At 48.0% G+C, this 17,757-nt stretch overlaps 1 protein-coding gene across 3 annotated transcripts in view; it reads right to left on the bottom strand.

Annotated features, from left to right (window-relative positions):
- Nucleotides 1–10,785: 10,785 nt before the first annotated feature.
- LOC129714432 (protein Hook homolog 3-like) overlaps nucleotides 10,786–17,757 on the bottom strand; it is a 78,708-nt gene continuing 71,736 nt past the window's right edge. Inside the window, exons 22-23 of one of the 3 annotated variants that reach the window (XM_055664018.1) lie at nucleotides 16,890–16,961; nucleotides 12,209–12,650 (exon numbers count right to left, since the gene is read on the bottom strand). In XM_055664018.1, coding sequence (XP_055519993.1) covers nucleotides 12,507–12,650; nucleotides 16,890–16,961 — 216 coding nt within the window. In that variant the 3' untranslated portion in view covers nucleotides 12,209–12,506. Of the gene's footprint in view, nucleotides 11,544–12,208; nucleotides 12,651–16,889; nucleotides 16,962–17,757 lie in introns of those variants that run through there. The other 2 variants (XM_055664019.1, XM_055664020.1) reach the window with 2 other exon arrangements.

The following is a 17,757-nucleotide window of genomic DNA, read 5'->3' as shown; positions in this document are numbered from 1 at the left end:
GGAAACCTTGGGTGGGGCGCAAAGTCTCCAGAGGTTTCAGTACAGGTTTCCTAAGTGGGACAGGGGCATTACTCAGCAGGCCAGGCAGCATCATTTTGTAACATGCACGGGTGACGTCTCACTTTGAAATCCCATTATTGGTGTACTGATCCTTGAGAATGTTTCCTGCTTGTGTAGCAAGCTATATTCACAGAAGGCACCAAAATCCTTGGCATGCTGAAGAATCAAGAGGCCAGTGAAAATGAGGAAGTAAGAGGAGGGTGTTACTAATTAAAGATATTGTATAGGTTAATGAGTCTGAAACCTGATACATCTTAAACATCTGATGATCTATATCCCAGTTTGAAAAATATGCAAGGGATCACTGCAGTGTGGTAGCTTTTTCCAGGTCTAAGTTCACAAAGAACCTTCACAATTGACCAAAGGCTGTGCTAGTACATTGTAGACAATGGTAAATTTCATCAGAGATGTCTGATTTTCTGCGAGATCGCTCCCGAGTTACATGAAGTGATCAACATTTTCCACAGTCTAACTGTGAAGCTTAGTTATCAATGAACATGCTCCTTGGTCCAACTCTGGCCAAGATGTCCCATCTAAACTTGACCTATTTTGTCCATAGCCCTCCAAACCTTTCCTACATCCTCCAAACATAGAAGACTATTGGGCAGCTAAACTGCTTCACTGATTCATTCAGTGAATATTACCCTAGTTACTGAGTAGAATTACTGCTTTGTTTGATAAGGGGGCAAAACAAAATCTTTCACATCTCTCATTGTGATCGCCATAATGTGGCACTCTCAGTACTGCAGGACAATACTGGGAGCATCAACCGACTCTTACTAATCAAAGGCAAGAATACTGCAACTGAATCGAGTGGACACTTGATAAACGTCACTTGCCTTTCAGTATGTTTGTACTGAAAACACAGAAAGGTTCGCCTGGACTATTGAAAGAACGGGGTAACACTTAAAAATGTCAAGATATTTTGGATTACGAAATGAAAGCTTCACCATTAAAGAAAATAGTTGCATCATCATGGGTGTGTCCATTTTAACTTTTATTAGAAAATTTGAATAACTATTTAATTGGAATCAGGTTTCAAGGGTTTAATAGTAAGATTAAACGAGTACTTACCAGTACGAAGTTTGATCTGTATTTTATGAGGAGTTACGATGAGGGATTACGTGAAGAACCCACCCAGCGCGCAGGCGCGGCATACTTCCAAGCAGCGGTGTGGAATCACAGATAGACACTAGTTGAAGTAAAGATAGTAAAGACCAACGAGACATTAGTCCGAATTTGATCTATATAATGAGGGTGGGAGCGGAGGGCACGTGATCCCTCATCGTAACTCCTCATAAAATACAGATCAAACTTCGTACTGGTAAGTACTCGTTTAATCTTACTATTTTACTTCGGAGTCACGTGAGTGACTACGTGAAGACTTCAAAGGTCTGTGATTTCAAACCGTGTAACAGTTATATCACTCACTGCCGAAAGATCATCGAGGGAGGAAGTGGTATCTAAAGACCAACAAGTTTGTTTAGTTATAAAAGAAATGTTTATTAACTATAACAAAAAATAGCTCCCCTGGGCTTTAAATCATAACTTTGCGGTTTCTAAAATGCTTCCCGCAAAGACGTCCGGTTCCATCAGCGGTTTTCTGTAGAATCTTTGGAATGTCGATTCCCTTGACCATCCCGCTGCTCTGAGGATGTTGTCTAGGGGAACCTGCATCCTATCCACCGCTGAGGTGGACGCTGCCCTGGTTGAATGGGATTTAAAAACATCTGTGTTAATCCCTGCCATGTTGAGGACCTGTTTCAACCATCTGGATAAATTCTGGCTGGTAACCCGTCCAAAAGGCTTTTTGTGGCTAACCCATAAGGCTTTCTCTCGCCCTCTAAGTGTTTGGGTAGTGTCTAGATAATGATGAAGGTGGGTCACCACACACAGCCTGGGTTCTGGAGGGTATGCCCGGAAGATCAACGGGGAGTTGGATGTACCTGGTCTACTTTGTTTTACCAACCCCGGCATGGTGAAAGTAATGGTATCTGGGGTGGTCACCATGTAGTTCAGATTTAGCTGGTGCAGCGACTGAACCCTCTGAGCCGAGACAAGCGCCATTAGCATAAGGGTCTTATAAGTGGCCTGTTCCAGGCTCAGGGATCCCACCGGAGGCCAACCTCGAAGGTGTGTAAGAACTACACTCACATCCCACATATGGGTGTATCTAGATGTAGGGGGTTTGGTGTTAAAGATCCCCTTAAGGAGTTTGATGACCAGAGGGTGGGATCCAACACTATGCTGTCCTATGGGCATGAGGTATGCGGACAGGGCGCTCCGAGCTCATCTGTAGCTCATCTTGAGGTCATGGTGCAGGTGGGCCAGGAACTCCAGCACATCCGAGATCGAAGCCGTCTTGTAGGATGTCCCTGCTTCCAGACAGTACTGTTCCCATTTCCTGATGTAGGTCAGGTACTGCTTTTTGGTGGAAACTCGCAGGGATGCCGACATGGTGGTGATTGTTCTCTCTGATAACCCCAATCCCCGGTAAGGTCTGTTCAAAATCTGGAAACCAGGAGGTTCAATTTTTGGTGGCATGGATGGCTAATGCCAGTTACCGGGTGAGTCAATAATTGGGGGTGGCTATGAAGAACCATAGGTGTCTCTACCACCATGTCGTGGAACATTGGGAACCATGGTTGGGTAGGCCAGTCGGGTACGACCAGAATGCCAGAGGCTGAGTCTGCCTGAATTTTCTGGAGTACCCGACTGATGAGGCAGAAGGGAGGGAAAGCATAGAAAAATAAATTTCCCCAATCCAGCGTGAAGGCATCTACCGCTGCTGCCTCTGGGTCTGGTTCCCAAGCCACATACATGGGTAGTTGGTGATTTAACCTAGATGCAAACAAATCTATATCTGGCGTACCATATTGCTTGACAATCTTAGCAAATAATTTTGGGTCCAACATCCATTCGATGTTGTCATTGAATTTTCGTGACCTGGTGTCCGCCACTAAATTTAGCTTGCCTGGTAAATAGGCAGCTGATAGCCAAATATGTCTCTCGACACACCATTGCCAGATAATAGCAGTTAATTTGTCGCATGATACTGATTTTATGCCACCCATGTGCTGGATATAAGATACCGCCGTAGTGTTGTCGATCATAATTCTAACATGCACGTGCCGCATATCAGATGCATATGCTTTTAGCCCATAAAAGGCCGCGAGCATTTCCAAAAATTAATACCCAGTGATTGTAGTAGCGATGCCTCCGAGTTAGTCCATCTGCCACCCGTGCTGTCTATGGAGTTAGTAGCTCCCCAGCCTAAAGCACTGGCATCCGTTGTGATGATTATGTTAGGATTGGTTACGGCGATAGGACTGTGACTGTGCCAGATATTTTCAACCCACCACTGAAGTTCTGATTTAGCTTCAGTGGGTAATTCCATTTTGCGGTCATAATGTCCCCTATTAAGACGTAATGCATGAGTCCTTGCTCTTTGTAAATTTTGATAATGCAAGGGCCCATGTTGGGCAGCTGGGAATGCTGCTACGATAGAGCCAATAACTCTGGCTACATGCCGTATCCTAGGTTGCGGTGTAGCAATCAAATGGTTACAAGCTTCGATGAGTGAAACTTTTTTGTCTCTGGGCAGAGTGACAGTCATATGAATAGTGTCAATAGTGAAGCCTAGGTAGTCCATGTTAGTAGTAGGCTCCAATATTGATTTATCTGGGTGAATGATGAATCCCAAAGCTTCAAGGAGTTGCTTAGTGGCTAAAACTCCTGCGACAGCTTGTTCCCTTGTTCTTCCTAATATGAGAACATCGTCCAGATAGGCCACGACTAAATGTTTTAGTTCTCTCAATTTCCTCCTGGCCACTTTAAGAATTTTCGTAAATAGTCTGGGAGCTGTCGTTAACCCATTTGGCAAGGCTCGGTACTGCCATAGCCGGCCCATCCAGATAAATTTCAGATATTTATAATAATTTTTATGAATGGGTACCAAATAGTAAGCATCTTTGATATCTATGCTTGCCATGTAGTATCCCTTGGAGATCAGTTGTCTGGCAGTGACAAATGTCTCCATTTTGAAATGTTGATACTCAACAGACTGATTAAGTGACGTCAGATCAATAATAATGCGACATCCACCATCTTTTTTGGATTTGAGAAAAATATTTGATACAAATTCTTGCGGCTCGTGTGTGGTCATTTCGATGATGCCTTTAGCCACGAGCCGATCAAGTTCAGCTTGTCCTTCTACCTTCTCAATTGCTGAGGGAAGGAATACCCTTTGGGGCATGTGCTGAACTGGCGGTTCTACGCCTGGTTTGAACTCAATTTTGTATCCACTAATACTGTTGAGTATAAACTTATTATTACTAAGGGAGCGCCAAACCTGCTTGAAAAACCTCAAACGTCCTCCTGTTAATATTACACCCTTTGTCTGTGTATGTTGACAGGAACCAGACCCACCTACCTCCATGTTTACTTGTGGGGTCGTTTTCGGTGGGTTTGGCCCAAGGTTGTCCGTGTTGGTGCTGCGGTGGGGCGGCGCATCTTCCCACGGCTCCGCCCTGGGCCCCGCTCTAAAAAAGAGCTCTGGGGGTAGTGGGAGGCGGTCACCAGGCTTTCACCAGCTCGGTACCTGCTGGTGGCTGCTGAGGCGTGCTGCCAACTGGGTGTCTTCACCCTGCTCGGTCCTGGCCCTGCCCTCATGAGGCCTACAGGTTTAGCCGCCTCTTCCAGCTCCTTCAGCCTTTTGGCCAGGTCTGCACCAAATAGCAGCGCCTCCCGTTCGGGCGCTGGAGCTTTGCAGAGGCCCGCATATGTTGGGTTGAGGGCCGGCCTGATGTTGTCGCGCCGTAGGTTGTTTAACTCGTAGGTGGTGCTGCACATCAGTGCGAGGGCATCCTGCTGGGGTATGGTTAGGTCTTCATTCCCAACGGACCGAGCAAAGGCGGTGACGGCTGCTGAGTGGAGCTTCAGGACTCGCTGCATTTTAACTTCCTGAGCCCTGATCTGCTGCCCCAGGTGGTTCCAGATCTGCCCATTGACCGTCTTGACCCTCAGCGCCTCACAATTTTCTGGCGCTGTGTATGTGTCAAGGGCCTGCTGGACGGCTTTGTCCTGCAGCGGGTTGTTGGACAGCCTGTTTATGCTGGCCGCCAGTCTGGGTGGCAACACCATCCCAGTTGTTGGGGGCGCTGCATATCGGCCCACTACACCCAGTAGCTCTTCTTCCACGCCCGGCATGCTGATGGTATCCTCCGCCTGCCCTTGAGATAGGCCAGCCCAGTCCTGGCCTCCCTTACTGCCCTCGAACATAGAGGGTACAGAAGGGTGTGGAGAGGAGGAGGCCAAAGCCCGTCCTCCTGGGAGATGCGTAGCCTGCATCTCCTCGTTGATCATTCGCTCAAGGAGCTGCCTCATGCAGCTTATCCGAGCGTCTCCCCTTTTCGGTGGGGGAGAGTGTTCCCGTTCCTCCGATTCATCGGAGGACACCGGCCGGTCGGTCTTATGAGTCGCCTTCCTCCCAGTGCGGGGCGTTGATATCTGCAGCACTGGGGGCGGCTCGGTGTCGGGAGAGCGGGAGCGTTGAAACGACTCCTCCGCTGCGAGAGGCTGCCGCCCAGCTATGGACCCCTCCTCGGGTGGAGTTGGGCAGGCAGTCCTCCTGGCTGGTCGCTTCCTAGAGGCCATTATTTCCCTGGAGCGACTCTGTAACAAAAAAGGCACTTACCTGAGGTCTTGTCTTTATGCTGCAGCTGGAGAGCCTGGCTCCAGCTGCTGCCGCTGTTGCACTGCTGACGTAATGCCGCGCCTGCGCGCTGGGTGGGTTCTTCACGTAGTCCCTCATCGTAACTCCGAAGTAAAATCAAAGGTTAATTCGTTTCATTAGCAGCTACCAGCAGAGTTGCGGGCGGTAAACTCATTGTAACATTTTGCGAGAAGGTTCAGCTTTCAATAGCTAATGAGAAGTCTACTTTTTGTAGGATTTTTGTTGGAATTTAAAAATGAGTATGATTGGGGATTCTCCCTGATGTCCTACCTAATTATCGGAGACATTACCTGTTTTTTCTCTCATTGCCATTTTTGAACATTCCTACACAAAAAGTTAATATTTCAGAAGTATTTCATTAGCCATAACTATTTCTGTGAAAGGGAAGGTGCCTTATAACTAGATTCATCGAGTCTCACAGCAGAGAAACAGCCTCTTCGGCCCAACCTGCCCACACCAGCCACCATGCTGCATCTGCACTGGTCCCATCTGCTCTCTAAACTTGTCCTATACATGAGCCTGTCTAAATGTTTCTTACTTGTTGTGATAGCACCCGCCTCAACTTACCTCCTCCGGCAACTCGTTCTATTCACCTACCTCCCTTTGTGTGAAAAGGTTACACTACAAACTATAAATATTTTTTTTTATTTGAGAAACTTAAACATTATAATATTGTAAAATCATGAACAGCACTGTAGTGCAGCTGGTAGAGAGCTGCTGCCTCACTGACCCAGCAAAGTGGCTTCAGTCCTGACCTCTGGTAGTCTCTGTGGAGTTTGTAGCTTCATGGATTTCCTCCCAGTGCTCCACCTTACTCCTGTCTGGTAAAGATGTGGAGCTTGATAGGTTAGTTGGTTCTGCAGGAGGAACTGTAGATGCTGGTTTAAGCCAAAGATAGACACAAATAGCTGGAGTAACTCAGTGGGCCAGCCAGAGATGATGCTGGTTTAAGCCAAAGATAGACACAAATAGCTGGAGTAACTCAGTGGGCCAGCCAGCATCTCTGGAGAGAAGGAATAGTGATGCTTCGGGTCTGTAGAAGGGTCTCCACCTGAAAGGTCATCTATTCCTTTTCTCCAGAGACACTGTCTGACCTGATGAGTTACTCCAGTTTTGTGTGTGCGTGTCTTAGGTTAGTTGGTTGATGGGTGAATGGGTGGAACTGGGGAAGTTAATAGGAATGTGGGGAGAATAAAAGATGGGGTTTGTGTGTAAATGATTGGCTGATGATCAGTGGTACTAGTCCTCAGTGCCCTACTTCCTTATTGTGTATCCTTTTAACTCTATCATTAGTTCCCATTGGGAACAACTTTTATTGAAAAGACTGCTTTCCTTTTAGTGGTACCATGCACTCTGTAAGCCTCAGATATCTGACAACACTTGATCTTGTGATTCAACTTCAAGAATAATCCAAGGTAAATATTTAATTAAGTCGGGTGGTTCAGGTAACACTTATCAAACTGGATCAAAAGGGGAAGTGACTACAGGAAAAGTTACAAAAGATTCGCGGATTAATGGGAAGGAAAATTTGAGAAGGGACAAAAGAGTAAGGTCAGGGTTAATTGTGAGCGGTGTGAGGGGGGACGTGAATACGTAAAAATACCCTAGTGGGACTTCTCTACAGGCCCCCAAACAGTAGCCTGGACATAGGGTGCAAGTTGAATCAGGAGTTAAAATTTGCATGGAGCAAAGGTAATGCTGTGGTCTTTATGGGAGATTTCAACATGCAGGTAGACTGGGAAAATCAGGTTGGTACTGGACCCCACAGACATGCACACACCCACAGGGAGACACACACACACACACACAGGGGGACACATACACAAAGGAAGACACACACACACGGAGACACACACACACAGACACACACACAGGGAGACACATACACACCTATCCTTCCTTCCCTCCATCCTCCCCTCCCTCCCTCTTTCCTCCCTCCTCTTTCTTTTCTCCCCTCCCTCTTTTTCCTCACGCTTCCTCTTTCTCCCCTTCCTCCTTCCCTTCATTCATCCACTTTCTACATTCCCTCCCCGTCTCTCTTTGCCTCCATCCCTCCCTTTTTTTCTCTCTCTCTCTCTCGCTCTCTCTCTCTCCCCTCCCTCTCTTTCCCCGGCCACCCTCCCCGTCTGGCGGGCACGGTGTAGCGTGGATTGGCAGCGCTGGCGCTGCCGTGTGAGTTGAAGGGCAGGAGGGCGGGAGGGAGCGATGTTGCCGTGGCAGCCCGAAGTGCAGCGCTCACAGACGGCTCACAAAAGCGCTGGCACCCGCTGCCCGGGACCGACGCGCTTCCCCAATTCGTGCAGATCGCTGACTTGAGACAAACTGTGCAGGGACTGAAGACAGCCTGTCAGCGTGAGAATTCTGTCTTTCAGAGTGAGGACGTGAGAATTGGCTTAAATGCGTGAGTGTCACGCTCAAAGCGTGAGAGTTGGCAGCCCTGCTTTACTTGAGTCTAGTTTAGTTTAGAGATACAGAATGGAAACAGGCCCTTCGGATCACCGAGTGCCGGCCAACCTTACTTTACATACCTTAATTCTATCCTACACACTCTAGGGACAATTTACAGAAGCCAATGAACCTACAAACCTGCACGTCTTTGGAGTGTGGGAGGAAACCAGAGCTTCCTGAGAAAACCCACGCGGTCACGGAGAGAACGTACAAACTCCGTACAGACAGCACCCATTGTCAGGATCGAACCCGGGTGTTGGATTATTCTTTGGCAATCAGTGTCTTAAAAAATACAGAGGGTAATGAGTTATTAGAAATGTGGTTGATTGGATGCCTGGAGTTTAGTTTAGTTTAGAGATACAGCATGGAAAGGGGCCCTTCAGCCCACCGAGTCTGTGCCGAATAGTGGAATTTTCTGCCACGGAAGGCAGAGGAGGCCATTCACTGGATGTTTTCAAAAGAGAAACTGGGCTAACAGAATCAAGGGATATGGGGAGAAAGCAGGAACGGTGGGTGTACTGATTTTGGGTGATCAGCCATAATCGTATAGAATGGTGGTGCTTGCTCGAAGGGCCGAATGGCCGACTCCTGCACCTATTTTCTATGTTTCTATGAACAGCGATCACCCCATACACTAGCACTATCCTACACACATTAGAGCCATTTTTACCAAGCCAATTAACCTACAAACCTGTACTATTTGAAGTGTGGGTGAAAAACGGAGAAAACCTTTGAGGTCATGGGGAGACGTTACAAACTCTGCACAGACAGGACCCGTAGTCAGGATCAAACCCGGGTCACTGGCGTTGTTAGCTCTACCACTAAGCCCCTGTGCCACCTCAGATCAGTGTATTAAAGGTGGATCTTATGTCAAGTCCAATATTACGTGCAATAGCTCATGCTGCATCAGACTGCATCTGTGTATCTAGGTACCACAATGGTCACAAGCAAATAGACACATGTTAAATAATATAATCCAATTAATTGACAACATTATAACCAGGTAGAACGTAACAAGACGGAACTGCAGATGCTGGTTTGTACCAAAGAGAGTCACAAAATAATGAGAGGAACAGATCGGATAAATGCACAGAGTAGGGGAATCGAGAACCAGAGGACATAGGTTTGAGTATTAGGAACCAGAAGGGGTAACTTTTACACACAAAGGGTGGTGGGTGTATGGAACAAGCTGCCAGAGGAGGTAGTTGAAGCAGGGACAATCGAAACATAAGAAACATTTAGACAGGGACATGGATAGGATAGGAGGGATATGGGCCAAACGCAGGCAGGTGGGATTAGTGTAGATGGGGCATGTTGGTCGGGGCATGGGCTAGTGTAGATGGGGCATGTTGGTTGGCGTGGGCAAGTTGGACTAGTGTAGATGGGGCATGTTGGTTGGCATGGGCAAGTTGGACTAGCGTAGATGGGGCATGTTAGTTGGCATGGGCAAGTTGGACTAGCGTAGATGGGGCATGTTAGTTGGCATGGGCAAGTTGGGCTAGTGTAGATGGGGCATGTTAGTTGGCATGGGCAAGTTGGACTAGTGTAGATGGGGCATGTTAGTTGGCATGGGCAAGTTGGACTAGCGTAGATGGGGCATGTTGGTTGGCATGGGCAAGTTGGACTAGTGTAGATGGGGCATGTTGGTTGGCGTGGGCAAGTTGGACTAGTGTAGATGGGGCATGTTGGTTGGCATGGGCAAGTTGGACTAGCGTAGATGGGGCATGTTGGTTGGCATGGGCAAGTTGGACTAGCGTAGATGGGGCATGTTGGTTGGCATGGGCAAGTTGGACTAGTGTAGATGGGGCATGTTAGTTGGCATGGGCAAGTTGGACTAGTGTAGATGGGGCATGTTGGTTGGCATGGGCAAGTTGGACTAGTGTAGATGGGGCATGTTAGTTGGCGTGGGCAAGTTGGGCTAGTGTAGATGGGGCATGTTGGTTGGCATGGGCAAGTTGGACTAGTGTAGATGGGGCATGTTGGTTGGCATGGGCAAGTTGGGCTAGTGTAGATGGGGCATGTTGGTTGGCATGGGCAAGTTGGACTAGTGTAGATGGGGCATGTTGGTTGGCATGGGCAAGTTGGGCTAGTGTAGATGGGGCATGTTGGTTGGCATGGGCAAGTTGGACTAGTGTAGATGGGGCATGTTGGTTGGCATGGGCAAGTTGGGCAGAAGGGGCTGTTTTGTCAGCTTTTAAAAATATATATATTTCTTCCCTTTGGATATCAGGGTACACACGTCAATAATTATACTATCAGATACAAAGTGCCAGAGTAACTCAGCGGGTCAGGCAACATCTCCAGAGGATATGGATAGGTGACGTTTCACATCGGGGCCCTTCTTCAGACTTTTCAGAGACTTCAGAGTCTGAAGAAGGGTCCTGACCCAGAACATAAAATCCCCCCCCCCCCCCCCCCAAAGATGCTGCCTGACTAGTTACTCCAGCACTCTGCACTTTTTTTTTGGTAAACCAGCATCTGCAGTTCCAAGTGTCTAATAATGAACACATTTCTTATAATTAAAAAAACAGGCAAGTCACCTATTTACAGACATAAAGGACAAAAACTTTATTTAAATTAACAAAAGCAGAGCCCATTGGAACTAGACCCCATAAACCTCTCTAGTTGCTGAGCTCTGCCAAGCTGAACATTTACATTCAATTTGAATATAAACTAAAATATCGTCGTAGAAGAATTCGTTTTAATTGTTGGTTTTTGTTCAGTTTTACAGTCTACCCCCTACAGTACTAAGAACGATGTTCACAGCAATAACACATAAAAATCAATTAGCCAGATAAACTCGTAAAATTCACCTCCGCTAATCATCTAGAGAATCAATTAAAAAAACGTTGAATTTCTTTCGCAATAGGCAGGGAGGAAAAAGATATAATTCAAGGGGAAGGCACATTCCGACATAACCTCAGGGCTGGGCAAACGGTCTTGCACTTCAACATGTGCTTGATGTTACATTCATAATAGATAAAGTGCAAGAGTTACGCCAACTTAGTTTCCGAGCGGCTCTCAATACCAATCGGACCTACGATTCCTGTTGTAGAACTCGCAAGCGGATCTCAGACACTCTCTGTATTTCAGCCGGTCTGAAGTACAATCTCATTGAGGAACACGGGGATAGCTGAGGTACTTCATGTACGATGAGAATTAGTGTTGTCTGAACGGGAGACTCTGCCCTGGTTTACAATTCCCCCACTGCTTCCAGTCACACCTGGGTCGGGACAAGTGTGTATGAAGGAAACTGCAGATTCTGGTTTCAACCGAAGATAGGCACAGAGTGCTGGAGTAACTCAGCGGGTCAGGCAGCATCTCGGGAGAGAAGGAATAGGTGTCCTTTTGGGTCATACTGAGTGAAGATAGACACAAAAAGTCAGTCAGCCGCTGTTGTGGTAGACATCGGAGAGGAGCTTTGGTCAGAGTTGGTGAGCGGGGATGATGGCAGATCTTGTCAAACACATGCTCCCTCACCAGATGAAAACCCAACGGTCTGGCAACTAAAGCACGTCTGTGTGTGTAGACGCTGCCTGAAACACTGAGCACTCTGCTTTTGTTTCTGGCATTCAACCTCTGCAGAATATTGCTTTAAATCTCCATGATAATCACCCCAAAATTGTCTATCACGACACAGTAGTGACAATAGACTAAATCTCTGCTCATTCTCAAATTGTTATGATGCCAGAACTATTATCTAAACCTTCATTGCCATGGGTTGCTGGAGAAATCTGGACAGGGTGGTGGTATTGGTGGGGGGGGGTGGGGGGGAGAGGAATTGTGGGAAATTATGATCACATTGATCAATAGGAAGAGAGGAGTCAGGTTGTGTAGGAAGGAACTGCAGATACTGGTTTAAACCGAAGGTAGGCACAAAAAGATGGATTAACTCAACAGACGGGCAGCAGCTCTGGAGAGAAGGAAGGGGTGACGTTTTGGGTCGAGACCCTTCTTCAGACCGTAAAGGAGGGTCTCGACCCGAAACGTCACCCATTCCTTCTCTCCGGAGATGCTGTCTGACCCGCTGAGTTATTCCATCCTCTCCTGCCCCGAGGAGAGGAATTCCAAGTTATTGCGCCTGATTTCAGGTCTAGACTGAAGAAGGGTCTCGACCAGAAACGTCACTCATTCCTTCTCTCTAGAGATGCTGCCTGTCCCGCTGAGTTACTCCGGCATTTTGTGTCTGGCAGAGAGGTTTTTGGAGTTACGTTGCGTTGAGGTACTGGACTTGCACTTCACACTTGAATGCTGCTCCGACGGGCTATCGCATTATGGACTGCTGCTGCAGCCGCCTCGGATGCGACCGGCGTGCGTTGGTGGCTTGCCTCTGCTGGGCCAGGAACGACTGCGACTGACCCGGACCCCGAGACCTTTCCTCCGATACCTTCTGGTGGAGAGCCATCCCCTGTGGAGAAAAGCAGGCAGGGTGAAACCTCCACTCAGTCCCTCTCTGCTGTCTAGCACAACAAGGACTGGCTGACTGTTTGTGTCTATGTTGATTCTCAGTGTGAAGAAGGGTCTCAACCCGAAACGTCACCATCCCTTCTCTCCAGAGATGCTTCTTGTGTCTATCTTAAGCCAGTATCTGCAGTTTATAGAAACATAGAAAAATAGGTGCAGGAGGAGGCCATTCGGCCCTTCGAGCCAGCACCGCCATTCAATATAATCATGGCTGATCATCCAGAATCTCGTTCCTGCTTCCCCCCCCATATCCCTTGATTCCATTAGCCCCAAGAGCTATGTCAAACACCCTGTTGAAAACATCCAGTGAATTGGCCTCCACTGCCTTCTGTGGCAGAGAATTCCACAGATTCACAACTCTCCGGATGAAAACGTTTTTGCTCATCTCAGTCCTAAATGGCCGACCCCTTATTCTTAAACTGTGTGACCCCTGGTTCTGGACTCCCCCAACGCCGGGAACATTTTTCCTGTATCGAGCCTGTCCAATCCCTTAATAATCTTATGTTTCTATAAGATCTCCTCTTATCCTTCTAAATTACAGTGAATACAAGCCCAGTCGACCCATTCTGTCATCATATGTCAGTCCCGTCATCGTGGGAATTAACCTGGTGAACCTACGCTGCACTCCCTCAACAGCAAGAATAAGTGCGTTGGAAGTTCCTTCCTACTACCGCAACTCAAGGTGGGGCAGGGTGCAATCCGGTCCAATACACCCTCACATGTTCCCATCAGTGAGACAGCTTGCGGACTGGGCAAAATAACTACACACACAGCACCAAAAATACCACACACTACATTCAGCACGATACTTCAATTTGACTACAGGATAGTTTAGTTTAGGGATACAGCGTGGAAACAGGTCCTTTGTCCCACTGGGTCCGCACCGACCAACGATCCCCGCACACTAAAGGGCCTGTCCCACTTAGGGGATTTTTTAGGCGACTGTCACAGTCGTAGCAGGTCGTCGAAAACACGGCGACTGGACCCCCTCCTACGGCAACGTCTACGACAAGCTACAACAACCTATCACCCAGTCGATGTCAAGCCACGGCAAGTGACCGACAACCAGCGACCCATTAGGATGTCCACCTACGATCACACAGGTGACAGCCTGTGACAACCGAAGTCCAAGCCGAGACCCTGTCGGCAACAACTGAAGAGAATTCAGTCGCTGGTTGACGTAGGTAGTCGCCAATGGATTTCACCGAAGTCACCTGGCGACTACCTACGACAGCATCAACGTCAGAAGAAGTCAAGCTACGCTCATTGGTGTCAAACCCACTGTCGCCAAAAAATGTTTGAAAAAGTTATAGGAAGGATGTCAACAAAATAGAGAGAGTACAGAGGAGATTTACTAGAATGCTGCCTGGGTTTCAACAACTAAGTTACAGAGAAAGGTTGAACAAGTTGGGTCTTTATTATTTGGAGCGCAGAAGGTTAAGGGGGGGCTTGATAGAGATCTTTAAAATGATGAGAGGGATAGACAGAGTTGATGTGGACAAGCTTTTCCCTTTGAGAATGGGGAAGATTCAAACAAGAGGACATGACTTCAGAATTAAGGGACAGAAGTTTAGGGGTAATATGAGGGGTAACTTCTTTACGCAGAGAGTGGTGGCAGTGTGGAATGAGCTCCCAGTGGAGTGGTGGAGGCAGGTTCATTGGTATCATTTAAAAATAAATTGGATAGGCATATGGATGAGAAGGGAATGGAGGGTTATGGTACGAGTGCAGGCAGGTGGGACTAAGGGGAAAAAAATTTGTTCGGCATGGACTTGTAGGGCCGAGATGGCCTGTTTCCGTGCTGTAATTGTTATATGGTTATATGGTTATAAGTTGAAAATCCAGCGGCGACTCTTGGGGCGACTGAGGAGATGACTCACGACCCTACAGGCGACACCCCGGCCACCATGTGGCGGCAGCCTAGTCATCTCAAAAATATTCGTGGGGTCACACCTGTATGGTCGTGAGTAGTCGCCCAAAGAGTTGTACCGTTTTCTGGTCGCTGCTGGATTTTCAACATGTTGAACATTTTCGGCCACCTGCTGTGGCTATGGCGGGTGCCGGCAAGTCGCTGGAAAAAAATTGCGTAAGTGGAACAGGCCCTTAAGTGGGACAGACAGGCGCTTCACACTACCCTGCACACACTAGGGACAATTATCAAATTTAACGAAGCCAATTATCCTACAAACCTGCATCACCTTGTCACAGCACAGTGAAAGAAAAGTGTAAGGTACACAAAAATGCTGGAGCAGCATCTATGGAGCGAAGGAAATAGGTAACGTTTCGGGCCGAAACCCTTCTTCAGGCTGATAGGGGGTGGCAGGGAGAAAGAAGGAAAAAAAAGGGAGGAGGAGGAGCCTGAGGGCTGGGGGATGGGAGGAGACAGCCCGAGGGTTAAGGAAGGGGAGGAGACAGCAAGGGCTAACAAAATTGGGAGAATTCAATGTTCATGCCCGCCGGATGCAGGCTCCCCAAGCGGAATATGAGGTGCTGTTCCTCCAATTTCCGGTGTTGCTCACTCTGGCAATGGAGGAGACCCAGGACAGAGAGGTCGGATTGGGAATGGGAGGGGGAGTTGAAGTGCTGAGCCACCGGGAGGTCAGGTAGGTTTTTGCGGACCGAGCGGAGGTGTTCGGCGAAACGATCGCCCAACCTCCACTTGGTCTCACCGATGTAGATCAGATGACATCTAGAGCAGCGGATGCATTAGATGAGGTTGGAGGAGATACGGGTGAACCTCTGTCGCACCTGGAGCAAGCACAGCACTACTCCCATCTAGTGGCAGCAATGGGTTGTGGGAGACTGCATTCCTTTTAGCTGTGAGTTGGTTCAAGGTTCATGTCAAGTCAAGTCAAGAGAGTTTATTGTCATGTGTCCCAGATGTCCAGCTTCTTTCCTTCAATGTCTCTATTACATTTACCTGTCCATCTGTTTGCACAAGAGCCTGCAGATGCTGGAATATATATACAGTGTGGAAGAAGTGTCCACTTCGGTCCACCTAGACTGTGCTGAACATCAATACACTTGCTCTGTCCTACACAATTTACAGAAGCCAATTAACCTACAAGCCTGTATGTCTTTGGAGCGTGGGATGAAACCGGAGCACCCGGAGTAAAGCCGCGCGGTCACGGGGAGAACGTACAAACTCCGCACAGACAGCACCCGTAATCAGGATGGAACCCGGGTCTCTGGCTCTGTGAGGCAGCAACTCTACCACTGCGCCACCGTGCCGCCCTAAGTGGTACATGTAGCAAAAACAAGCTGCTGAAGGAAGTCAGGGGTCAGGCAGCATCTGTGGAGGCAGAGAGAGACGGTCGATGTTTCAGCACGAGACCAGCACTGGGACTTGAGAGTTCCTCCAGCAGGAACCTGTGGAGATATCTGTTTGCTGTGATAAGGCACTATATAAATGAATCATAAAAACTACCTCCATACTTTTACAGATCCTAAGGGGAAGAATAATAAAATAGATGAAAGGATAGAAATATCAAAGACAAGAATGCACAGCTTTAAGGCTCTTTGTACAGTTAGACAGGTACATGGACAGGTCCAGGTTTGGAGGGATATGGACCAAGCGCAGGCAGGTGGGACTAGTGTAGCTGGGACATGTTGGCTGGTGTGGGCAAGTTGGGCCGAAGGGCCTGTTTCCACTCTGTGTCACTCTATGACTCTAATGCGAGTGGGGTAGGGGTGAAACTTAAAGATGATGTGAGGGGCAAATGTTTGTTTACTCAGCAGTAGAGTTGCTGCCTCACAGCGCCAGAGACCCGGGTTTGATCCTGACTACGGGTGCTGTCTGTGCAGAGTTTGTACGTTCTCCCCGTGACTGCGTGGGTTTTCTCCGGGCGCTCTGGTTTCCTCCCACACTCCAAAGACCTAAAGGTCGGTACTGTAGGTCAATTGTAAACTGCCCCTGGTGTGTAGGGTAGTGCTGGTGGTTGCTGGTCGACTCAGACTCAGTGGGCCACAGGGCCTGTTTCTGCGCTCTATCTCTAAAGTCACGGAGGGTGGTGGGTGCCTGGAACGCACTGCCGGGGATGATGGTGGAGACAGATACAGCAGTGGTGTGTAATAGGCTTTTGGATACATAGGGGACGGACGGATTAGGACTATGTGTCGGCAGATAACAGTCGATCTTAGCATCATGTTCGACATAGGCATGATATTAAAACTACAGACTCACCATGTTGTACCAGGCACTGATGATCAACTTCTCCTCTTGATCTCTCTGCGATTTATTTTTTTCAAAATCAGTCTAAGAAAAATAGAAAGACATGTGACAAACCCACCAAGAGCTTTCTAACCCCACCACCCTCCCTCCAGCCGGCGTCAGCCCAGCAGTTGCTGACACCACCTCCAGGGTGCTGCTTCCTCCAAACGTGACCATCTCACACACTTCTGGTCAACCTCCAATTACTAGATATCACTCACCATTTGCTGTTCATATCTGCACTCTATATGCACACACACACACTACACACACACACACACACTACACACTCGATACACACACACACTACATACACGCTACACATACACACACTACACATACACACACATACACACACACACACACACACTACACACACACATACACACACACTACATACACACACACACACACACACACACACACACACACACACACACACACCCGATACACACACACACACACACACACACACACCCACACTCTACACACACACACACACTCAATACACACACTCTACACTCACACACTCGATACACACACACTACACACACTCACACACACACACACTATACATACACACTCGATACACACACACACACTATGTACACACACACACTATGTACACACTATACACACACAGACTCTATACACACAACACATGAGACACACACTCACTCTATACACACAAACACTCCCCCACAGGCACACACCGACAGAGGCACACACACTTCCCTTCTGCCCCCCACTCCCACAAATCGCAGACAAGTGGCACTGAATTCTGTGCCATTAGCTGTGCAACAATACTGTGGGCACTGGTCTTGTTGGGTCAAGGCCCCAC

Source organism: Leucoraja erinacea, chromosome 39 (genome assembly GCF_028641065.1).
Source record: "Leucoraja erinacea ecotype New England chromosome 39, Leri_hhj_1, whole genome shotgun sequence".
NCBI lineage: Eukaryota > Metazoa > Chordata > Chondrichthyes > Rajiformes > Rajidae > Leucoraja > Leucoraja erinaceus.
Note: the sequence above shows the minus strand (reverse complement) of the source record. Positions and strands in the feature narration are given on the sequence as shown.